Source organism: Alexandromys fortis, unplaced genomic scaffold (assembly GCF_014885135.2).
Source record: "Alexandromys fortis isolate MF-2015 unplaced genomic scaffold, M_Fortis_MF-2015_v1.1 scaffold_80, whole genome shotgun sequence".
Lineage (NCBI taxonomy): Eukaryota > Metazoa > Chordata > Mammalia > Rodentia > Cricetidae > Alexandromys > Alexandromys fortis.
The window spans coordinates 5,454,671-5,480,346 of NW_026068174.1; the positions used below are offsets into that span (position 1 = coordinate 5,454,671).

The 25,676-nt window shown below is 37.5% G+C and overlaps 1 protein-coding gene across 1 annotated transcript in view; it reads left to right on the forward strand.

Moving 5' to 3' along the window:
* The window catches only part of Taok1 (TAO kinase 1), an 84,305-nt gene that overhangs the window by 5,421 nt on the left and 53,208 nt on the right, over positions 1-25,676 (forward strand). Inside the window, exons 2-3 of the mRNA XM_050128605.1 lie at positions 16,959-17,180; positions 23,752-23,823. Of these exons, the coding sequence (XP_049984562.1) occupies positions 17,049-17,180; positions 23,752-23,823 (204 nt within the window). The 5' untranslated portion in view covers positions 16,959-17,048. The remainder of the gene's footprint in view (positions 1-16,958; positions 17,181-23,751; positions 23,824-25,676) is intronic.

A 25,676-nucleotide genomic window follows, 5' to 3' on the forward strand; every position in this document is an offset into this window, starting at 1 on the left:
TTAATATTTATTTATTTATTATGTATACAATATTCTGTCTGTGTGTATGTCTGACGGCCAGAAGAGGGCGCCAGACCTCTTTACAGATGGTTGTGAGCCACCATGTGGTTGCTGGGAATTGAACTCAGGACCTTTGGAAGAGCAGGCAATGCTCTTAACCACTGAGCCATCTCTCCAGCCCCTAAAGATCCTTCTTGACTACAGATTAAGTTTAAGTCTTGCCTGGGCTACATAAGACCCTGTCGTTTAAAAAAAAAATCTATATATGGAAGCATATAGTGGTATTTAGTCCTATATTATGATGCCATTCTACCAATAACAAACATACTAATTATAGGATGCTTGAAAAATTTGATGCTTACTCTTTTTAAAAAAATTATTTCTAGGGATTGGAGAGATGGCTCAGAGGTTAAGAGCACTGACTGCTCTTCCAGAGATCCTGAGTTCAATTCCCAGCAACCACATGGTGGCTCACAGCCATCTGTGAGATCTGGTGCCCTCTTCTGGCCTGCACGCATACATGGAAGGGATGTTGTATACATAGTATTTTTGAGACAGGGCTTCTCTATGTAGCTTTGGCTGTCCTGAAACTTACTCTGTAGACCAGGTTAACCTCAAATTCAGAGATCTACTTGCCTCTGCCTCCCAAGTGCTGGGATTAAAGGTGTCTGCCGCATCTTCTTCTTTGTTCACTCTTGAGTGCTCATTCACAATTCTTTCTCCCTCTCTCCCTTTATCTCTCTGTCTTTCTCTTTCTAATATGTATTCTGCTGCCCAAAGAGTCCAGTAGAAGGCCATCATATCCCCTGGAACAGGAGCTACCATGTAGTTGTTGAGAACTGATCCTTGATCCTCTCCAATAACAGCAAAGCCAGGAGGTGGTGGCACACGCCTTTGATCCCAGCACTCAGGAGGCAGAGGCAGGCACGTCTCTGTGAGTTCAAGGCCAGCCTGGTCTGCAAGAGCTAGTTCCAAGACAGGCTCCAAAGTTACAGAGAAACCCTGTCTTGAAAAACAACAACAACAAAAATTATAATAATAATAACAACAGCAGATGTTAACTGCTAGCACTATCTTTCCAGCACTATTTTATTTTAATTAATTAATAATATTTTTTAGTCTGGGTCATGCTGTATTGCATAGTAGCCTATAGAGATGTGGTCCTTGAACTCAGTGTTCCTATTGTTCTTACCTTTGGATTTTGGGATCACAGGCATTGACTACCACACAAGCTAAGATTGAATGCTCTTTACTAGCCATAAAAGATAATTTAAGAATTTGCTGGTTCTACTTGAGCATAGTGGAGCGCATCTTTAATCCCAGCAGTTGGGAAGTAGAGGCGTATGAATCTTTGTCTGGCCCACATAGCAAATGCAACCAGTAGACATGAATACTTAGTAAACACTGTAAGTTTTATAGGGGTCAGTTATGTTGACATTGGAACTAGAGTTAAGATTGTGTTCTTCATGTTATCTAGAAACTGTGCTTTCATTTGCTGGTTGCTCAGATCCGAATAATCACACAAAAGCTATAATTACAACACTGCCAATGTCTCAGGCATATTCCTTTTACATCTTACATCATAACCCATTTCTAGTCTTTTATATCTTACCATGAGGCTTGTGGCTTTTTTTTTAAATATTTATTTATTATATATACAATATTCTGTCTGTGTGTATGCCTTCAGGCTAGAAGAGGGCACCAGACCTCATTACAGATGGTTGTGAGCCACCATGTGGTTGCTGGGAATTGAACTCAGGACCTTTGGAAGAACAGGCAATGCTCTTAACCTCTGAGCCATCTCTCCAGCCCGAGGCTTGTGGTTTGTTACCTCACATTTTGCTTCTTGGGCATCTCTGACTCTGCCTGCTTTCTCTCTATATATCTCTGTTCGGATTTCCCGCCTGGCTTTACTCTGCTGAGCCATTGTGTGAAATAGCTTTATTCATCAATCAATAAATGCAACACATATACAGAAAGACATCCCATATAAGTGGCTGATTTATGTTTTAAAATAGGTTTGTTTATCACTCCTATCCCTTTGGTTATCAGTAGTCTGTTATAACAGCAAACTTAATTTTTTCTAACTTAACCATTTAGAAATTAGAAGCTTTTTGGCTAAGGGCTGCTGTTCAGTTCAGAATCATATATGAATTAGTCTCTTAAAAAAAAAGTCAAATTTATGTAGTTGAATCCTATATAAAATTGGGACTGTCCCATTAAATAAAGTGTCAACATATGTGCATCTATCTGCCTTTTAGGTTTCTGAACTTATTCATGGCTGGATTTTTAAAAAAATATATTCAGGGTTTCCTGTTATAAAATGTAAGTGAGAAGATAAAAACTTTTAGTGTTTGATTTTATTCCATTGCTGGGTTAAAATACTGATTTTTTTTTTAAGTGATAAAATTTGATGTTTACTTTTGTTAACAGTGTCTCATTTCTTCTAAAAATCAACAATTCCTAGCTAGCTACTAGGAACAGTTCTGTTTGAGATGTTTTTGTCATTATTTGGTAACAATTCTTTGTATCAGTATCCGTCTCTTCCATTTGTGCTAGAAGCAGATTTTTGTTGTTTCTGAATTATAGTCTAAATAGTGACAAAATTAAAAGCTGGAAGAGTTTTTTAAAATATAAACTTTGCCTCTAAATAAAAGTATATATTACTAAGTACCATGCTTACTAGCTAGGTATGCTATTCTTTTAAAAATGTCAATTTACTATTTGGGAGACCTTGGTAGCAGGATCTCTTGAGCCCAGATGGCTCTAGGCCATTCTGGGCAACATAAGGAAACTCCATTTCAAAACAAGCATCAGTTATGTGTTAGGCATTTATTTATCAAGTCAGGGTTTATGTAGCCAGGTTGGCTGTGAGCTTGTGTAGCTGAGGATGACTATGAATTTCTCGTCTTCCTGCTGCACCCCCCAGTGCTGGGATGATAGGCATGTTCCACTATATCTTTTTTGTGGTGCTGGGGGTTGATTCCAGAGCTATGTAAATGCTAGGCACTCTACTGACTGAAGTACATCAGTACTTCTCCAGCTCTTGTTGCTTTCTACTATGCTGTCCAGACTGGACTTCCCAGGGGCTGGATTACTGGGTGTGCACCATCATACTCAGCAAAGCTATTATTTAAATGTAACTGCATTTAACAGTTCCCTGACTTATCTAAGTAAAGAAAGGCCATTTTTTTTCTTTTTCTTTCTTGTAAAAAAACATTTATTTTATTTATTATGTATACAATATTCTGCTGTGTGTATGTCTGCAGGCCAGAAGAGGACACCAGACCTCATTACAGATGTTTGTGAGCCACCATGTGGTTGCCGGGAATTGAACTCAGGACCTTTGGAAGAGCAGGCAATGCTCTTAACCACTGAGTCATCTCTCCAACCCCCATTTTTTCTTTTGATACATTTAAATTTTTTTTTATTCTGTTACTTTTTAGATTTAAATGCATGAGTACTTTGTCTGCGCATACATATGTCTGTGTACCGTATGTGTACCTTGTTCCCACAGAAGTCAGAATAGGACATTAAATCTCTGGAACTAGAGTTATGGGTTGTGAGCTACCAGTGGGTGTTGGGAACTGAACTGAGGTCATTTGCAAGAGCAGCAAGTGCTCTTGACTGCTGAGTCATTCCTCTAGTCCCTGTTAAATTTTTTGATCAAATAATTTTAAGGCAGGTGAATTACATTTAGAAAGGCATGCAAAGTTCAGTTTCTATAAAATAATTATCAGGTAATAAATGGGACAGAAGCAATCATAGTAAAATGGGCATATTTTAAAGTTGAGCTTAAAAATTATTATGTTTACTTTATTGGTGAGGAGGCAAGGTAAGAGGATAGTTTGTAAAATATTTTAATTTTTTAGAGACAGGGTTTCTCTATGTAGCTCTGGCTGTACTGAAACTCACTCTGGAGACCAGGCTGGCCTTGAACTTGAAGATCTCTGCCTGCCCCTGCCTCCCGAGTTTTTGGGATTAAAGGTGTGTGCTGCCAACACCTGCTCCTAAAATACATTTTGTGTGCTTGTGTTTATTCCTGAGTATATGTATGTATATGCACCGTATGTATGCTGTATCCTCAGAGACCAAAAGAGCACGTTAGACCTTTCTGGAATTGGAGTTAATACAGAGTTGTGAGCCACTCAGTGTGGGTGCTGGGAATCGAACCCAGGTCTTCTGGAAGTGCCACCAATACTCTAACTGCTGAGTTATCTCTTCAGTCCATCTAAGCTTTTTTATTTAGATAGTCTTTGTAGTTGTGTCTTCACCTTGAAAATATATTAATGGAATATATTAGTTTGACAAATTAGTATATATGTGTGTAATTTTTTTATGTTTTTATGTGTATGCATATTTTGCTTGCATGCATGTCTGTTTGTCATGTTGATGCCCGGTGCCTGCAGAAGTCAGGAAAAGGGCCTCAGATCACCTGAAACTGGAGTTACAGATGTCATGAGCTGTCATGTAGGTGCTGGAAATTAAACCTAAATCCTCTGAAAGAAAAACAAATGCTGTTAATGATTGAGTCATCTCTTTAGGCCATTTTTTTCTTTTTCCTTTTATGTGCATTGGTGTTTTGCCTGCATGTGTTGTGTGTATTTGTGTGAAGCTGTTGGAACTCCTGGGGCTAGAGTTACACACAGTTAGAGAGCTGAAATATGGGTGCTGGGCATTGAACCTTGGTCCTGGAAGAGCAGGCAGTGCTCTTGACCCCTGAGCCATTTCTCCAGCCCCCATATATTTTCTTTTCTTTTCTTTTCTTTTTGAAATGGTGTCATTCTGTAGCCCTGACTGACCTGGAATTCACTGTATAGCCCTGGCTTATATTGAATTTGTAACAGTCCTGTCTCAGTGTCCTAAGTGGTGGGAACCTGTATGAGCCGCAGTGGATGGTGCATGCCTTTAATCCCAGCACTCAGGGAGGCAGAGGCAGGTAGATCTCTGAGTTCGAGGTCAGCCTGGTCTACAGAGTGAGTTCTAGGACAGTCAGAGATAACACAAAGAAACCCTGTCTCGAAAAACAAAACAAAACAAAAAAGATACTGTCCTTATCCTGTATGGATTTTTTAAAATAATTTTATGTAACTTTATTTCATGTGAGTTGGTATAAAGGTGTCAGATTCCCTGGGACTGGAGTTACAGACAGTTGTGAGCTGCCATGTGGGTGCTGGGAATTGAACCCAGATCCTCTGAAAGAGGAGCCAGTGCTCTTAACCTCTGAGCCATCTCTTCAGCCCCTGTATGGATTTTCTTTAAGTCTTCTAAATAATTTATTTTCAACTTATATAGATATTCATGGAAATCCAAGGTCTTCTCATGATTGTTAGTTACTCTAAGTCATTACTTTCTAGGTTGTGAATCATTAATGTTGTGGACTCAATTTAGTAAGTACAGTACCAATTAAGTGATGAAAAATGTCAGTGTGGTACATTAGTAAGGGGTAACATTATTAAGGCAAATTTGTTTGCCATAAGGTTTTCTGGGTAACTTGTTATCTTTTGGTTTAGAATTCTATCCCAGCTGAGTATGGAAACAGTAGTCTTACACATGCTAGGCAAGAACTCTTCTAGATCCCCTTTACTTCTAATTGCATGTCTTTGAAGAATGCTTGTATTGCCTTTATTTCAGTAATTCTCTACCTTTAAATCTTTACTGATTTCAGTGTCTAGTCTTACTTGCTCATCATATTGGTATATTTACCTTTCCTAGGTCTTAAGTTTTGGTAGGTATTAAGGACTTTATCAAAGAGATCCTGGGGAGGGTTAATACTCTAAAAGAGTTTTGCAAATAATTCCTGAGATTTTTTTGGTTTTTCAAGACATGGTTTTTGTGTGTAGCCTTAACTGTCCTGGAACTTGCTCTGAAGACTAGGCAGGCTTCAAACTCACAAATAAATGTCTACCTCTGCCTCCTGAGTGCTGGGATTAAAGACATACACCACCACGGAGCAGCTAACTCCTGAGGTTTTTATACTGGGAATATGTGTCACATCTTATGTATAATGTATAATGTATTGTATACTGCAGAATTAGTAGGGAAAACTTTCTGGTATTTCTGAAAATTGAATTTGTGGTCTTGTTCTTAAATGAGTTTGTTTACTGCTACTGAAGTATATTCCTGTCTCCCTGACCCTCAAAAGGGAAAACTTGTATTTTTGGTATGTGGTCTCATGTATCTAAGGCTAGCTTCAAATTTGTTATGCAGCCAGTGCTGGAATTACCACCTTGTGCCACCTTCTCTGATTTATGTGGCACTGGGCATCAAATCCAGGGTTTTGTACATACTAGGTAATCACTCTACTAACTAGACTCTAGCTTCCTTGTTTTTATTTATTTATTTATTTATTTATTTATTTATTTATTTTTAATTTTTCACTTGTTGCAAGGTTCTGCTGTATTACTCAGGCTGGTCATGACCTTCTGGGCTAAGTGATCCTTTTACGTCAGCTTTCAAGTAGCTGTAACTTAGAGGTATGCACTACTGTGCTCAGCAGTTAAACTTTTTATTTGAAGCATACTAAGAAAGTAATATTTTTTTTTGCCTGAGAATATAGATTTAATGTTCAAATATTAATTATGGTATGTAGTTTTTATAATGAATATAACTGATATACTAAGTGTATTAAAGATTTCAGTATGAGGCGGCCATGGTGGCACATGCCTTTAATCCCAGCATTTGGGAGGCAGAGGCAGGTAGATCTCTGTGAGTTCGATGCCAGCCTGATCTGCAAGAGCTAGTTCCAGGACAGGCTCCAAAGCTACAGAGAAACCCTGTCTTGAAAAAAAAAAAAGGTTTTCAGTGTACTTGTATGTTATAGACCTTGTGTTTTGATTTCTTTTAATTCCTTTATAAAAGTAATTATCAGTCTAGGTTTTTTGTTTGTTAAGAAAGATTTGGGGCTAGAGAAGATGGCTCAAGGTTTAAGAGCACTACTTCTTGCATAGGACACGGCTTTGATTCCCAGCACCAATATGGCAGCTTAGAACAATCTATAACTTCATTTCAAGGGGATCTGGCAACCTCTTATGCCCTCTGTGAGTGTCAGGCATGCATATGGTACCCATACATACATGCAGGCAAAATATTTATACACATTAAATAGTCTGGGTGAGGGGAACAGCGGGTGTCATTGTAGGGTGGCAGCCTTGAATTTGCTATGTAAACAAGGCTGATTTTGAATTCCTGATCCTCTTAAGTGCTGAAATTACAAGCATATGCTACAATGCCTGGCCTTGTAGTTTGTGTTGGATCGATTCTGCCAGTTTAATCCTGTTGAGACCAAGAAAGAGATTAATTCAGAAAAGTTGATGAAACAGCATTACTAAGTGAGGTCAAAATTTTTTCTTTTTAGGGTTAGGAATTTATTAGGATCAGATTTTAGTACTCATCTTTTGCACTTTATTCAGCTAGCACTGTGTTAGCATTCAAGTATTTTTGAAAATTTCTTCCACATCCTTTTTTCCCCTTTCTTTCTGGGAGAGAGGTCTCATACTGCAATTCAGGCTAGTCTGAAACTCATGATGTAATCTAGACTGATCTCAAACTCACTTCAATCTTCCTATCACACCCTCTATGGCGGAAGGTAGGCTACTGTGCCTACCTCCTTTTTCTCCTTTGAAGCATAAACTAATTGGTTTTCTACATTTAGATTTGTTTTGGATTTTTTGTTTTGTTTTGATGGTAGATAAGTGCATAAAATATATTCAGTACTGAGATTATAAAGTTTAATGTGAAGCTCTACAACTTCCATTCCAAATGCCTGTTCTAACTGTATAGAAAGTTTATTGAGTGTATAGACTTTGGTTCTAGTTAATTCTGGTGTGTAATGTTTTTATTTATCTACAACTTTTTAATAATAAACTCTGTAAAATTAAAACAAAAAAGTCTGTAAGCCACTTGATTTACTTATGGTGTAATAAGTACAGAAACCAGTTTTAAATTAATACTTTTTGGAGATGACAGTTATAAATTGTGATTTCTTTTTAATGGCATGTGCTAGGAAAACACAAAATCCAAACATAGGTTGGTTTCCTCATTTTTTATTACACTTATTTGTCTGTGTGTGCACCCGTGTGCCCCACATGAGGAAGTCAGAGGACAACTAGGACAACTTGGGGCAGCTGTTGGTTGTCTTCTTCCACTATGTGGGTCTTGGGGGTTGAGCTAAGGTCATCACTCTTGGCAGCAAGTGCTTTTATCAGCTGAGCCATCCATCTTCTCTTATGTGTATGTTTTCTTTTGTTCTGAATGCTACAATCTCTGCACTGTCTGGTCTGTAGTTATCAAAACAGGTTCAGTTAAGGCTTATCTGTATTTATAACATAGGTTTTTAAATGTGTTGTTTACTAAATTCTGTAGGAGACAGAAATAAGTAACACCTGATACCATCTTAATTTGAGTAGTTGAGTAGGGTCCAGACATAGAAATAAATACATGCAGTACAAAATTTCTCAACCATAGCATAGCATCAACATTTGGGAAAGGGCAGGCTGTTACAGAGATCTGTATTGTGCATTGTAGCATATTTTATAATATCTCTGAATTCTGCTCATGTTGTCAGTGGCAAGCCCTTGTCTGCTCATTCTAGCGGTGAAATTTGTCTCCAAATGTTGCCAGATCTTATCTGGGGAGCAAAATCACAACTGAGAAACATGTTGGTGAATGGATGTTGAGGTGCCATGTACAGAGAATGGTTGCAGTACAGGTCAAGAAAGAGTTAAAGGGTGTTTAGGAAGAATGACTCCTCAGGGAGTAAGATTCCTCTCTCTTCCTCCAACATTCTCTGTGTAGCCTAAAACTTCTCTGACTCCCAAACACTGTGATTATAAATGCACACCACCACTCCCAGCCTCTGATACTAAGTTATATCTCCAGCTCTATTTCTTTTTTAAAAATTAAATTTATAATCCTTATTTTTTGTTGTTTTTATATGTATGGTGTTTGTATGTTTGTTGTGTTGTATGTACAAGTGTAGTGTGTGTGTTCTCAGAAGACGACTTCAGGTGTTGTGCTATATATTGTTATTCTTTTTTTTTTTAGATTTATTTATTTATTATGTGTACAACATTCCTTCCATGTATGTCAGAAGAGGGCACCAGATCTCATCACAGATGGTTGTGAGCCACCATGTGGTTGCTGGGAATTGAACTCAGGACCTTTGGAGGAGCAGGCAATGCTCTTAACCACTGAGCCATCTCTCCAGCCCCTATATTGTATTCTTTGAAGTTCTATTTTGTTCTGTTTCTAAATTGTGTGAAAATGATAAAAACAGAAATGTGATAAAAATCTGATTTGTGTTTTTTATTTTACTTACTTTTTGTTTTTTTGAAGCAGGTTTTCTCTGTGTAGCTTTGGAACCTGTCCTGGAAGTAGCTCTGTAGACCAGGCTGGTCTTGAACTCACAGAGATCCACCTGCTTCTGCCTTCTGAGTGCTGGGATTAAAGGCAGGCTCCACCATACCCGGTGTTGTTTTTACTTATTTATTTTGGCATTCAAGACAGGGTTTCCCAGTAGTTACAGAGCCTGTCCTGGATCTTGATCTGTAGACTAAGCTGGCCTCAAACTCAGAAATTCATGTGCCTCTACCTCCCGAGTACTGGGATTAAAGACATGACACCACTGCCGGGCATATTTTTTTTTAAACATTTCTGCCCAATACACCTTATAATACCTTCTCTGCCTGTGTATATGGTGTCATTTTTGTGCTCCTTTGATGTTATTTATTTATTTATTTTAATCTTGGTTTATCTGTTCAGGTACTCATCAACAAAACTTTCCCCAGTGCTCTAATTATTCTGTTCTTGTTTTTCTCAGATTTTTTTTGGACTCATTTTGGTGTTCTAGTGTAGTACCTAATAAGATGTATTTCTTTTGTGTAATTATTTATCTTAGCTTTATCAAAACAGTTATCATGTATTTCTCGTTTAGTGTCTCACATAGGTCATGTAGTAGTAGAATCTCGTTGACATTCTTTAAAGCTTTGGATAGCAACTAGCAGTCATAGAGAAATTGGCAGTGGACTAGGGCAACTACAAAAACCAAAAAGTATAGCACAGCTCCATGAGTCTGAAAATCTTTATTTTCATTGTGTTATACTGAAGAATCAAAAACTTAGAACCAGAAAGGATCATAGAAGTAATATTACTATTGAACATGCTAAATAAAAATTTCTGATATGGGTCATAGTAGATCTGTTAACTTCTTGAGGTTTATGCAATATGTTAAGTTGTACATAGGAGCAGTTCTTCAGGGGGAGAATTCATAATTTGTTCGTATTCTCAAGGTATCTTACTGAAAAAAATACTGTTTTATGATCTTGCAAAAAATGACAAATACTTGAGGCTCAAAGATAGTTGAGATGTGAGAGATGTCATTGTTATTCATAGTAATGATCCTGATTAGATAGGAACTTTTAGATTTACTGTGCTTTGCTTAACAAAGGGAAACTATGAGTGTGGAAGAACAGCTGCAGAGATGTTAGTGTCAGGAGCATTGCCTGCTCTTCTGAGAATCTGGATTTGGTTCCCAGTACCCGCAGAGTAGCTCACAACTATATGTAACTCCAGTTCCAGGGGATTTTTCCTGTGTTTCTGATCTCTAGGGGCACCAGGCACACACATGGTGCGCATACTTACATGCAGGCAAAATACTCATACACAAAATAAGTTTTTTTAAAAGAGAGTTTTTTAAAAGAGAAATCAGAAACACTATTTCTATCTCTAAATAAACTTTTAAGAATTTTTTTTGGAAGGTCTTCACTTTTTTTATTCTTATGTACAAAGACTGGCATTGATCTGTTTCCCTGGGTAGAGTCTTGAAGAATCCATTCAAGGTCGCTTAGTCCAACTTAATGAAGCCTTTGCTTATTACTGCGGGAAATACTGGAGACTGGTGTTCAGCCTGTATTTCCGGATCAGACCACGGCGGTTTCAGCATAGGCGGCAGTAGCCGAATTAGAGCTGCTGGTGATCCATGTTGCCTCATTGACGGCTGACGAGCCAAAAAACAAAACACAAAACAAAACAAAAAACTGAACTTTTAAGAATTTAAAATTTGAGCCAGGCGTTGATGATACCTTTGGGAGGCAGATGCTGGAGGATCTCTGAGTTCAAGGCCAGGCTGGTCTCCTGGAGTGAGTTCTAGGACAGCCAGGGCTACACAAAGATTGGGCTGGGGAAATGACTCAATTGTTAAAACTGTTGTTTGAGAGGACTTGAATTTGATTCTTAGAATCTACATCAGGAAGCTCACAACAAGGGGATCTGATCCCTTCTTCTGGCCTCTATAGCCCCCTCTCCTCTTGCATATACATACAACAGACACACACATACATTTATATATTAAACAAAGAAGAGCTTATCATTTATGGGCTGGGGCTATTTAGCTCAGTTTGTAGCTAGTGTGCACTAGTCATAAATAGATCTCCAGCATTGAGTAAATAAGGTGTGGTGGGACATATCTGTAATTCCTAGTACTGAAGAGATAGAGGTAGGGAGTTCGGAAGTTCAAGGTCATTCTTAGCTAAATAAGGAATTTGAGACCAGTCTGGGCTAGTGACTTTGTCTAAGAAAGAAAGAGATGAGGAGGGTTAGGGAAGTGAGATCATCAGTGTAGGGTTATAAATATATTTAGTGCACATTCTCTCTCTCTCTCTCTCTCTCTCTCTCTCTCTCTCTCTCTCTCTCTCTCTTTATATATATATATATACACACACACACACACACAGCTTATATATCTATGTATAAATGCACACACACACATACATATGCTTAATGTGATTCAGACCTTGTCTTCAGTCGTCTTTCTTTCTTCCTCTGTGTTTGTACACTTTTAAATTGAATGGTTGTTGTGTTTGGGATGGAATCCAGGGCTTTGCACTTGTTAGGCAGTGTTCACTACTGCTGAGCTGCATTCCCAGTTCCCGAGTAAGTATTTACATTTAGTTTATTCACAGTGTTGTGCAGCCAAAGCATTTTCTTTCTTTTTTTAGCCAAAGCATTTTCTCTTTCTTTCTTTCTTTCTTTCTTTCTTTCTTTCTTTCTTTCTTTCTTTCTTTCTTTCTTTCCTTCCTTCCTTCCTTCCTTCCTTCCTTCCTTCCTTCCTTCCTTCCTTCCTTCCTTCCTTCCTTCCTTCTTTCTTTCTTTCTTTCTTTCTTTCTTTCTTTCTTTCTTTCTTTCTTTCTTTCTAAATAAGTATGTGCACTGGTACTTTGCCTGCACATATGTCTGTGTGAGGATGTTGGATCCCCTGGAACTAGAGTTACAGACAGTTGTAAGCTGCCATGTGGATACTGGGAATTGAACCAGGTTCCCTGAAAGAGCAGCTAGTGCTTGCTCTTAACTGCTGAGCCATCTCCCCAGCACCCCAAAGCGTTTTCTAACTGCAGATTCAACATGAGGGCACAAGTGATTTCTTTTTCTTTCTTTTTTTTTTTTTTTTTTTTGGTTTTTCGAGACAGGGTTTCTCTGTGGTTTTGGAGCCTGTCCTGGAACTAGCTCTTGTAGACCAGGCTGGACTCAAACTCACAGAGATCCGCCACAAATGATTTCTTATTGTCTCTGTTCTCTTCTCCTAATAGTCACTAATCTTTCATTCTGTTTCATTTATTTGTCAATTTGTATATTGTGTCAGTTTGTCCTTATTTTTCCTCTAATTTTATCCTTTCATTTTAATATGTATGGAGGTTTTGCCTGTGTGTATGTTTATGTACCACATGTGTGTGCTGTGTCTGAGGAAGCTAGAAAGGTGTCTGATCATCTGGAGTTGGAATTACAGGCAGTTGTGAATCAGCATGTGGTGCTGGGAATTGAGTTCAGGGTTCTCTTGAAGAGCAGTCAGTGCTCTAAACCATTGAGTTATCTCTTCAGCTCCTTTTGTTGTTTTCTTTTGTTTGTTTTTTCCTTGAGACAGGGTTTCTCTGTAGCTCCTGCTATCCTGGAACTCACTCGGTAGACCAGGTTGGTCTCTTACTCAGATCCTCTTTTGTCCCCCAAGAGTACCACCATGCCTGGCTAACCCCCCCCCTTTTTTTTTTTTTTGCCTTGAGACAAGGTTTTATGAAATTCACACTGTTCTCAAACTTGCTGTGTAGGCCAGGCTGACTCAGAACCTCTAATCCTGCTTCTGCCTCCAACCTGCATTACAGGTGTTCACCATCATCCTTTACTTATGTTTTCCTATTCTGGATATTTCATATTAAATAGAATCACACAATATGTAACTTTTTGTATATAACTTTTTTGTAGTATGTGACTGCTATATCTCTTTTATGACTGAATAATAGTCTATGTTTTTCTTTTTTCTTTTAAGATTTATTTATTTGTTATGTATGCATGTTCTGGGCACCAGATCTCATTAAAGATGGGCAAGAGCCACCATGTGGTTGCTGAGAATTGAACTCAGGACCTCTGAAAGAGCAGTCAGTGGTCAGTGCTCTTAACCTCTGAGCCATCTCTTCAGCCCCATAGTCTATGTTTTTCAATTTACCTATAGATGGTCATTTACACTGTTTTTGTTTGTATTGAAACAGGTTCTCTTTGTGTAGTCCTGACTATTTTAGAATTCAGTATGTAGACCAGCATGGCACTGAACTCAGAGATCTTTCTGCCTCTGCCTCTGTGCTGGAATTAAAGGCATACATCACCATGCCTATCTTAGGCTGTTTTTTTTTTAAATCTCCTGTCAATTATAAATGATGCTGTTGTAAATATATTTGTTAAATATGCTTGAGTATACCTATTTTCAGGCCTTTTGAGTATGTACCCTAGAAGTTGTCTTTATAGCCATCCTAGTGATTGTGAAGTTGGCTTCTTATGGGTTTGCTTGCATTTCTCAAGTGATTAAAAATGATGTCCATTTTCATATGCTTTTAACTATTTGTATATTTGTTTCATTTATAAATGTCTCTGTTTGTATTTAATATTGTAATTATTAATATGCATGCTTCTTTATATATCCATATGTTGAGAAAAAGATACAGTAGGTAGTACTCTCTGTCAATTTTGTGTATAAAAGACTCCATTTTTTTCTCTTGAGGAACCAAGCATTTGACTTCAGTTGGCTGTTGTCAAGATTCTAGGCCAGAATCTTAATTTATAGACCTTATAATCAGTTGCTTAGGGGCAATAATGTCCCTTTTATGAAAGTTTGAAGATTCATAAAAGATGAAATACTGTGAAATCATCACTGTTGACTCAAGAAACATTCTTTAAGTAATACTGAATATATTCTGATTATCTTCTAATTCTGTTGCTTTTGGCTTATTTGGTCAAATACCTGGCTGTGTTAGGGAAATGTTGAAGTTATTTAACTGTAAAACTCATATTTGAAACTTTTGAATTAAGTTAATAATAGTTTAGAAAGATTTTATTTATATGGTTGAGAATATGTGTACCACATGTGTGCAAGAACCTGTGGAAGCCAGAAAAGGATGTCAGATAAGTCTGGAACTGGAGTTACAGCCATTTGCGAGCCACCTGATATGGATGTTGGACCTGAACTAAGGTCCTCTGCTATAGTAGTATGGACTCTTGATTACTAAACCCATCTCTCTAGCTTCTTCTAGTCTTTTTGAAGATTATAATCCCAGCATTTGGGAGACAGGTGCAGACAGATCTCTGTGAGTTTGAGGCCAGTCTGATCTACATAGCAAGTTGTAGGCCACCTAGGACTTTACAGTAAGACCCTGTCTCAGAAAGAAAAAAAGAAAAAGATTGTATATGTGGTTTGGTGGTGGTGTCTTCAAGCTTGCTATGTAAGTAAGGATGAACTCTGTATCTTCCTGTCCTCATCTTTCTGAGTGCTGGAAGTATAGGCATGTGTACTACAACTAGCTTTTTTTTGTTTTTAATTTTCGAGACAGGGTTTCTCTGTAGCCTTTTTGGTTCCTGTCCTGGAACTAGCTCTTCTAGACCAGGCTGGCCTCGAACTCACAGAGATCCACCTGCCTCTGCCTCCCGAGTGCTGGGATTAAAGGCGTGCGCCACCACCGCCCAGCTACAACTAGCTTTGAATGTTTATTAGAACTAGAATTGGGGTATAATGGTACTTGCCTGTAACCCCAGGACTCAGAAGACTGAGTCAAGAGGACTGCCGTGAGTTTGAGATGCCTTGGCCATGTGTGTGTACATAATTTTTTTTCTATTTTTATACACACACATTTTACATATATGTTAGAAAAAATAGGACTCAAATTAACACTCTTCATTGTTGTAGGAGGCCTCTTGTGAGTTCCCGACTGACCAGACTTCCAAAATAACCACATAGAAACTGTATTAATTAGATCACTGCTTGGCTTATTAGCTCTAACTTCTTATTGGTTAGCTTTTACATCCTAATTTAAGCCATTTTCATTATTTTATATTTTACCACGAGGCTCATGGCTTAATGGCAAGGTTCTAGCCTATCTGTCTCCAGCAGTGGCTCCATGGCTTCTTCTTGACTCCGCCTCCTTTCTCCCAGCATTGAGTCCTACCTCTATTCTTTTGCCCTATCACAGGCCAAGACAGTTTCTTTATTTTATGTATGTATATATGTATGTGTGTGTGTGTATATATATATATGCACACACACACCTCCATCTATATCTATACACACATCTTTTTTATTACAGTGTGGTGTTGCTACAGTGAGATACAAAAGACATGTATTTTCTGGTAAGAACTAAAGTTCTTTTGGGGCTGGAGAGATGGTTCAACATTTTAGAATACTTACTGCTTTTCTAGGGGATGCAGGTTTGATTCCCAGTATAGTGCCTCACAGGCAAAATGTAAATACACATAAAACTTAGAAATTAAACTTTTTAATTGATTCTAATATTTCAGTAAAATGAGATTGGCTTAGAAGTTATAAAAAAAAAGCATAGGAAGAATTGGATGGCACTTTTCCCCCTAGAAGTCTAATGAAATACACTCCAATTTTAATTCCTGAAATTAAGTGAACTAAAAAAAAAAAAAAACCCCTGACATTTGTTATAGTACTTACTATGGTAGAGTAGTAGTCTGAACTTACACACAGTAACTCATGTAATCCTCATAACTATAAAGTATAAAGTAGGTTTTTTCTTTATACTTTAAAAATAAAGGAGATAGTATCTGAATAGTGTTGGGATTTGTATTTAGCCAGTTTTTTTAAAGATTTATTTATGCATGCAGTATTCTGCCTGCATGTATGCCTCTAGGCCAGAAGAGGGCACCAGATCTCAATATAGGTGGTTGTGAGCCACCATCTGGGTGCTGGGAATTGAATTCAGGACCTCCGGAAGAGCAGTCAGTGCTCTCAACCATCTCTCCAGACCCCTATTCACCAGTTTTATCCCAGAACCCAGGTTCTTAAGCCTATCTCAATTATGACAATCATCTTTAAGCAGTAGATAATCTCATAGAAAGGAATTGGTAGCAGAACCTCCAAGGAATCTACTGTTTTTTTCGAAGTTTTCTAAGTTGCTCAGTACTTAATCAATGCAGGTCATCTGGAAGAGCAGTATATGTACTTGACTAATGAGTTATCTCTCCAGCACCTGTTTTGTTTATGTTATGAGACTATGTCTCAGTAGGTAGCCCTGGCTGATCTGGAAGTCACAGAGGTCTTTAGGCCACTGCCTCCCAAATGCTGGGTTTAAAGGCATGTGTCGCTACTTTTGGTGGGTTATTATGTATGTTTTTAATTGTCTGTTAATTGTCTCTTCTTCTAACTTTGTCAGAATTGGATAATTTAAGTAGTAGAAAGTTTCCCATGGTTTAAAGTTGCGCCTAACATTGAAATGGACTGTGTTGTGGAATGCTGTGCTTTAAAAGTGCCATAGGTGATTGTGATGAGCTTATAATGCAATAGAAGATTGCACTGTTCCCTAACATTGTAGATCTGATATAATTTTATAGATAATAACTACAAATTATCTTTTAATTATTCTTAGCAACTTTTAACTTTTCCTTTTTCTTTTTTCTTTTCCTAGTTTATGTCAGCGTGGCTTCATTCATACAGATGAACCAAGCATTGGGATAGCAGTATAAAATTAGAATCAGACAGCTGACTGCTCAGCAGGATGCCATCAACTAACAGAGCAGGCAGTCTAAAGGACCCTGAAATTGCAGAGCTCTTCTTCAAAGAAGATCCGGAAAAGCTCTTCACAGATCTAAGAGAAATTGGCCATGGGAGCTTTGGAGCAGTATATTTTGTGAGTTAAAGGTTTGACGTCAGTGATGTTGGAGTAAAAGATGTTAAAAAGAAAAGAAGTTTGCTAAGAAAACAATCCCTGCTCTCATACTGCGTTTTATACCACATATGTCGACATGCATTATGCAAGCAATGACTTTTTGCAGCTGACATCACTTGGTTGTCCTCTAATTCAATCTTATTTCAAAACTACCTGGAGATATAATGTAATCTAGGCCCAGTCGTATAAGAATGCCTCCTATTTTGAGATGCCAGTTAAAAGCTCTAGCTTGTATTTTGATTAACTATGGAGTTGGGATCCTTCAACCCTTTCCTTGGATATAATTAAGTGCAACTTTTAAGATTTTATTTTAAATGATACAACAAAAGATTGAGCCCTAGAATCCTATTTGTAACAGGAGCTTTTGTGTACATGGAGTATGTCAGTTTCTTGGCCATTGGATGTTTGCTCTCATCTTCCTCATCATCCCTAGTCTTCTGGGGTTGTTAATCATTACATAAGGTGATTAGTAAGTTATTGGCTGTTGGTGATTAATTTTACCTTCAGCTGCTTTCCTTTCTCCCAAGGTGAGAATTGGGTGTGTAATGCCAGTTCCACTTTTCTGACTCAGGATTGGTTTCCCTGAGAACCATCCTTCCCTCCAATCCTGTTCTTATCCATGTTCTTTCCTCAAAACACCTCAGGTGTGGTTGAAAGTGGTTTGCTGTAAATAAAAAAGGCTCTCTTATTATTCACCAATGTAGCTCTTCTGGAGGTTGCTTGCAACCAAGGACAAAAATCCAAATATTTTACCAAGATAATAGTTTAGGGGAATAAAAATAAACCACCCTAAATATATCTTCTGGCAAGATTTATGTTAATTATTCTACAGACACAGGAATGACACTGAGATGCTATCCTTAGAAGACTTGACAGCTTAATATGACAGTCTTGCTCACCTTACTGTAGTCTCTTTAGCCTCTCATAGTCTGCTTGATGTCATCATCCTCAGAAGCTTCAGGACCCTCATTCTGTAGGGCAGTATGCTATTTCAAGGTCAACCATATGCCTTTTGAGTTTTTTTTACTTTGTGTATGGCTCCTGCATGTACACATTAATAATTTGTATGCTTTGTCCCTTCCCCCTTTTCTCTATTACCAGTTCACTTTATAGACTAAAATTACTGAACCTTCTGAGGAAGAGACAAATTTAAAACTTCTCTATATAGCTTTCATTTGTCCTCAGAGTATATAGTTTAGAATCTTCCTCCCCATACTTAAAACTGAAGATAATACTGAACCTTATAATTTAATGTCTCGCCAGGTGGTGGTGGCGCTCACCTTTAATCTCAGGACTTGGGAGGTAGAGGCAGGTGGATCTCTGTGTGTTCGAAGCCAGCTTGATCTACAAGAGCTAGTTCCAGGACAGGCTCCAAAGCTACAGAGAAACCCTGTCTCGAAAAACCCCAAAAAAGAAAAAAAAATTTAATGTCTGAGCTAAATACTTTAATACTTTTCATGCCCTGTGGCCATAACTTTTGCATTTTGAGGTATGGCAACTAGCATACATTTCACTTCCTGATAATTTTTTTTTAAAATATGTATTGGCGTTTTGCCTCCGTGTGTATCTGTGTGAGGGTATCAGATCCCCTGGAACTGGAGTTACAGACAGTTGTGAGCTACTGTGTGGGTGCTGGAAATTGAACCCAGATCCTCTGGAAGAATAGCTAGTTCTCTTAACCACTGAGTCATCTCTCTAGCTCCCTTTATAATTTTATAATAGAAATCTTGTTCTTACTATAGAGTTTTAGCAGCATCAATATAACTTTGTTGTTTTTGAATCAAGGTCTCTTTACATAGCCATGACTGTTCTAGAACTTACTATGTAGTCCAGGCTGACTTTGAACTTGCAGAGATCTGCCTGCTTCTGCCTTCTGAGTGCTGGGATTAAAGGTGTACACCACCACCACACATCTGAGATTTTTTTTCCCCCAAGATAGGGGGGAGTCCTGGTTGTCCTAGAACCCACTTTCTAGACCAGACTGACCTTGAACTCACTGAGATCCGCCTGCCCCTGCTTTCCAAGTGCTATAATTTAAGGCCTTTGGCCACTTCCTCCCATTCAGGCCAGAAGAGGGTATCAGATCCTCTGGACCTGGATACAACCTGGTGGTTGTAAGCTGTTTGATGTGGATGGTTGCTGGGAACCAAACCGGGTTTTACAAGAGTAGTAAGAGTTCTTATCTATTGATGTTTCTCTCTAGCTCCCAAGTTAGAAATTTCTTTATCATATTTTTCTTTTTCCATTTTGTGTGTGTATGCACACATGTGTACAAGTGTGTGTGTGTGTATTCATGTGGTGCATGTTTTTACATGAGTGTGGGCGTGGATGTCATCAGCATGTTAGGATTCATCCTAGATTCTCTTTTATTTCATTTGTCTAAGCAGGGTTAATCCAGAGCTCACTCTTAGGGCTTCTTGTTAGCTAGCTTGCTCCAGTGATCTTATCTCCTTCCAGAGTTGGACTTATAGTTGGACCATCAAATCTACGCAGTAATTATGGTGTTAGTTTTCTGGGGATCCATACTCTGCTCCTCTTTACACTCATTATAATACTTTGTGTTGTGAGTGCTATTGCCAGTGAGCCATCTTCTACATTCCCTTTTGTTACTTTGTTTTAAGACAGGATTTCTCTGTGAAGCCCTGGCTACCCTGAAACTTTCAGTGTAGATCAGGCTGGCCTTGCACTTACAGAGATCTATCTGCTTCTCTCTTTCAGGTGCCTGGATTATTTTCATTTTTTCCTCAAAGGAAACATTCTTCTTTTTGGCATGTCAGGATTGCCATTATCTCATTATTACATTTTGATAATTTTATTATGTAAATTTTGATTGTTCGAACACAAGGACTTAAATAACCAATGCAAAACTATATAGCTATCTTAGATGCTACTAAGTCACTTATGGGTGGGTAGAGTATGCATTGTAGATATGCTGGGCAAAAGAAATGATTCATGTCCTAGCTAGACAGAATATGCTACTAAGAACGGCATACAATTTCAAACTTTTAGAGAAAGCCAGGTGAGAAAGAGAGGAAGACAGCCTTCATAGGTCAGAAAGACCAAGGTTCAGAGCCTGCATTTTAGTTCAAAATACCTAACCAGTTGATATAAATTGCTGTACTTTGGAATATTGTGTTAGAGCACAAGTCCATTTTTCAGTTTTGAGTATGTATGTGCTTTAAGGGTAGAATTTCAGATACCTATGACACTTCTATGTTTAAATTTTTGAGGAATAATTTAACTGGAAGCCCAGCAACTGCTGTTTTCATTCCCACCAGTAGTTAAAAACTTAATTTCTTTTTTTAATTAATTAATTTATTTAAAATTTCCACCTCCTCCCATCTTCCCATTTCCCTCCCACTCCCCCCACAAGACTTAATTTCTTTACCTTTGTGAAAATGCCTGTTATCTTGATATTTTGGTTATTCAGTCTCAATGTTGTGGAGTGGTTTTCATTTTCAGTTTACTGATGTTGAACATGTTCTGTTGTTTAGACAGGGTCTTTCTTTGTAGCCCTGGCTTTCCTGAATATCATTGTATGGATCAGGATGGTTTCAAACCATTCCCAACCTGTGTTGGTTGTTTTTGTTGTTTTAAAGCTGTATGTGGAGTTGGACACTTTTAATCTCAGCACTCAGGTGTCAAAGACAGGTGTGAATCTGAGCCAGCCTGATCTACTTAGAGAGTTCCAGTCCAGCCAGGGCTGCATAATGAGACCCTATCTCCCCCCCCACAAAAAAATTAATATTTAAAAAATTTTATTTGTGTGTGCCACAAGTGTGAGGATATTTTCAGACACCAGAAGAGAGCCTGAATTCTCTGAAGCTAGAGCTAACAGGTGGTTGTGAAACACCCAGTATGAGTAATTATAACCAAATTCAAGACCTCTGGAGGAACAACCAATGTTTTTAACCACTGAGCAATCTTCAGCCCCATTCTCAGGTCTCTGGCTTAGTATTTTAAGTAGACTCTGTCTAGAATATATAAAGAACTCAATAATAAAGATTCATAGTTTAGAACATGAATATTTGAATTAAAATTTTTTCCAAAGAAAATTGCAGATGGACAATAAGCTTATAAAAAATGTTGAATATTAGCTGGGCATTGGTGGCACACACTTTTTATTCCAGCACTTGGGAGGCAGAGGCAGGTGAATCTTCATGAGTTCAAGATCAACCTGGTCTATAGAGTTCCAAGACAGGCTTCAAAGCTATAGAAAAATCCTGTTTGAAAAAACAAAACAACAACAAAAAAAATCAATATCATTAGTCATGAATCTTGAAATATTTTTTTAAGTAATCACAAAAGGTCACATGTGGTTCCTTTTAAATAAAATATCCAGAATAAACAAATCTTGAGGCATAGGAAGTATATTGTTGCTTAGAGAAGGTGAGTAAAACAGATAGGAGGGTGATATGTAAAGATGATATAGGGTAAATTCAGCCATGGTTAAAAACTCCCCAGTAGCAGTACTCAGGAAACTGAGGGAGGAACATTTTGAGTATGAGGCCATAATAGGATATATTCGTGAATTCAAGGCTAGTCTAGCTTATAATTTTTAGAGAGTGTAGAAAAACAAGAATCAAAAAACAAAAATTGACCCCAGGCCTTATAGAAATGATATGTCATGTTGAACACTTAACTTCTCTAGTTTTGGTTTTGTAAGTGATGGCTTTCTTTATAGTTGAGAGATTTGGAAGTAATACTTCCTAAACTTTCAGCATTTAAGTTTATATTGGGTAGTGTACACCTTTAATTCCAGCACTCAGGAGACAGAGACAGAGACTCTTCAGTTTGGGGCCTATATATAGCAAGCTCCAATACAGCCAGGGCTGCATAGAGAAACCTGGCCTCAAAACAACTGGAACAAAATATGAATTCTGAAATGTCTTTCTAGTATCAAGTCCTGAGTTTTATATTTTATTTTATTTTAATATTTTTTTTATGATTTATTTAACTTTATTTTATGTGTCTTGGTGTGGAGGTGTCAGATCCCCAGGAAGTGGATTTACAGACAGTTGTGAGCTGCCGGGAATTGAACCCCCGGGTCCTCTGGAAGAACAGTCTGTGCTCTTAACTGCCAAGCCATCTCTCCAGCCCCTGAGTTTATATTTTATCCTGATAGTTGATGTCATACAAAATTTAGGTTAAGAAATACTTACATTTATTTATTTTGTTGTAGAAGGGCCATTGAGGTCAGAGAACAACTCCCAGGAGTTTGTTCTCTTTCTAGGATGTAGGTCTCAGGGATTAAATCTAGTTTACCAGATTTGGTGGCAAATAACTTACTCCGAGCCGTATCTACTTCCCCATGCCCTATAAAATTTTATAGTCTTCCTTCTTATATTTATGAATTAAATTGGTATATAACTTAAATGGGTTTTAAATATAGGATCATACTGCATTCTTATAAGACATTTCTTCTTCCCTTTTATATATCTGAAAAGATACACAAACACCCCATCTTCCCCCCATGCCGTGTGTGTGTGTGTGTGTGTGTGTGTGTGTGTGTGTGAGTGTGTGTGAGACAGAGAGAGAGAGAGAGAGAGAGAGAGAGAGAGAGAGAGAGAGAGATCAACCTTTATGTGGATGTCTTTAGAGGCCTGAAGATTGCATTAGACTCTTGGAACTGGAGTTACAAGTGATTGTGTGCCACTTAATGTGGGGCTGGAAACTTAACTCCAGCCCCAAGCACTCTTAGCCACTAAACAATCTCTAGTCTCTTACTATGTTTTTTGAAATAAGGTCATTTAGGCTGGGGCCTACCCAAGTAGGCCACACTAGTTGTCTCTAGTACTGGGATTACAAATCCATGTTACCATACCCAGTTTTTTTCTTAGGGTGAGTTCTAGGGATCAAACTCAGGTTCACATGCTTACAAGGCAGTGGGGTATTTTTTTTTTTTAATGTTTTTATTTTTAAATAAAGTGTTCTACAAGGGCTGGCAAGATGGACTTGTGAGTAAAGGTGCTTGCTACCAATCTTGACAACCTGAATTTAATATACTGGACCCACAGTAGAAAGAGAACCAACTGATTCTCTAAAGTTGTCCTCTCACCTGTAGACACATAAGACTCATACAAATTCACAAATATATACATGCATTATGCATATAAATACAATAATGTTTTTTATAAGTGTTCTTTAAAAGGAACTTTATTGCATCTTAGCTTTTTGGTTTTTTAATTGGTTATATATTTGAGGTTTACAATATGGATTGTAAAATGATGACTATAGTGTGAAGTAGATGATTTACCTATTATCTTATATAGTGACTTTCGTATGTGACAAGTCGCTAAAAGCTACTTTTACTTAATAAAATTCCCTAATACAATTTTTTTAACTGTAGATTTGAATTGTTATTAGTTCTTTAGGTTCCTGTTTCTTCTTTATTTTTTCTGCCATTAAAGCTAATTTTGATATTTTTTGAATTACTAGTTTACAAGCACCTTTACTCTCAAAGAAATAACATCTCAGATTCAATCTAATTGGTTTCTATTTCACAATGGTTCTTTCTTTGTTTCTTTTTAAGGCTCGAGATGTGCGTACTAATGAAGTGGTGGCCATCAAGAAAATGTCTTATAGTGGAAAGCAGTCTACTGAGGTAAGTTAATTATGTACATATTTTTGGAATGTTGGGAAAACATACTATTTTTTAATAATGGAGAAAAAATTAAAATAGATATGTGTAAAGGTATACAATCCTAAATGCATTTGTAGATTTTTCTTTTATCCTGTTTGCTTGTTCATTCATTCACTTTTTTTAAACCTTTTTCATTGCTGTACTAAACCCCAGATTTCTTCATGCTAATTTTATACATACTTAATTGTGGTTGATTCCCCTCCTTCCACTCATCTTCCTGTTCTTGATCGGTTTTTACCCTTCCAGTCAGTTTGTACCCTTATGCCCTAGTATTTCTCTTTCCAGTTCCCCACCCCCTTCTATAAAGCTTCTTTGTTTGCCCTCCACTTGGCCCCTTTTTAAATTTCCCGACTCCTGCCCACGTCACATCCGTGAATCTTCTTTTACAAATGGGTGAGGCCCATTTAGCTATTACTTAGAGCCATAATCAAAATATTAGTAACATATCAAAAGCCTCCTAACCCATGTCTTATGCTTTTAGTTTTTTAAGCTGTGGTTTAATAATTATTCTGTATTTATCTTGTTTTCTAAATACTAATTAAGATGTATGTGACAGTAAATTAATAGGACATAACATTTTATTTAAAAACAATTTAGAAAATATTTCATGGCTGTTTTAAAAATTTATCCGAAGGGGCTGGAGAAATGGTTCAGAGGTTAAAAGCATTGGTTGATCTTTCAAAGGTCCCTAAGGTCCTGAGTTCAATTCCCAGCAACCACATGGTGGCTCACAACCATCTGTAATGAGATCTGGTGCCCTCTTCTGGTTTGCAGGCGTAATGTAGACAGAACACTCTGTATATAATAAATAAATCTTTAAAAAAATTATCCAAAGATAATATGTAATAATTTGAGAAAGGAAAAAGAGAACTAGTTGTTTTATCTTGCCAGTATTCTTATTTCTAGATTATGTTTGGTCTATGTAATTTACAGATTCATAAAAAAATGTACTTTTAAAATCTAGAATTCTGAGCCTGGAATGATGGCACATACTTGTAATTGCATTTGGGAGGCAGGGGCAGGTGGATCTCTGTGAGTTTGAGGCCAGCCTGGTCTACAAAGTGAGTTCTAGGACCACAAGGGCTAAATAAGAATCCCTGTCTAGAAAAACAAGACAGCAAAAAACAATTAGGATTCTGAGGTTTGTTAATTTAAAAACAAACTAATAGTTTTTTAGTTATGGCAAAGCACTTGCAGCAAAATTTGCTATGTTATACCATTTTCAAGTAGATGGCACAGTAGTGTTATTTACATTCATGCCATTCAACCATTACCAACACCCTTCGCTAGAATATTTCTAATTTTGGAACATGGGACATGTACTCATAATATGGAATGAGATTTGGTTTAGTGATAAAGTACTTGCTATCTGTTCACATGACCACCCCAGTACCACCAAAACAACAGTAATTTTTTTTAAAGCACCTACCCGCTAGCTTCCACAATTCTGCTGTTTTTTATGAAATTAACTATTGGGGCATTTCCAAGCATTTCTAACCTTTGACACTGTGGTATATTGTCATGTATAGAGTTCATGCTGGAAAGATGTGCAACTGAGTTTTTAAAAATATTGAGAAAAAAGGTTTTTTTTTTTTTTAGGAAAAAAATGTTTTAAGTAAGTTTTTTGTTCTGTATTATACTGCATTCATAGCCATCTTTAGCTACATATTGTCCTGTGAAGCCATAGAGCTACAGATTGGATATTCCTGCAAGTAGAGTCATTTAGTATTTGTCCCTTTGGTACTAATGTATTTTTTTTAATTTTTTAATTTTTTTTATTGAGAAAAGGAAAAAAAAAGTTTCCACCTCCTCCC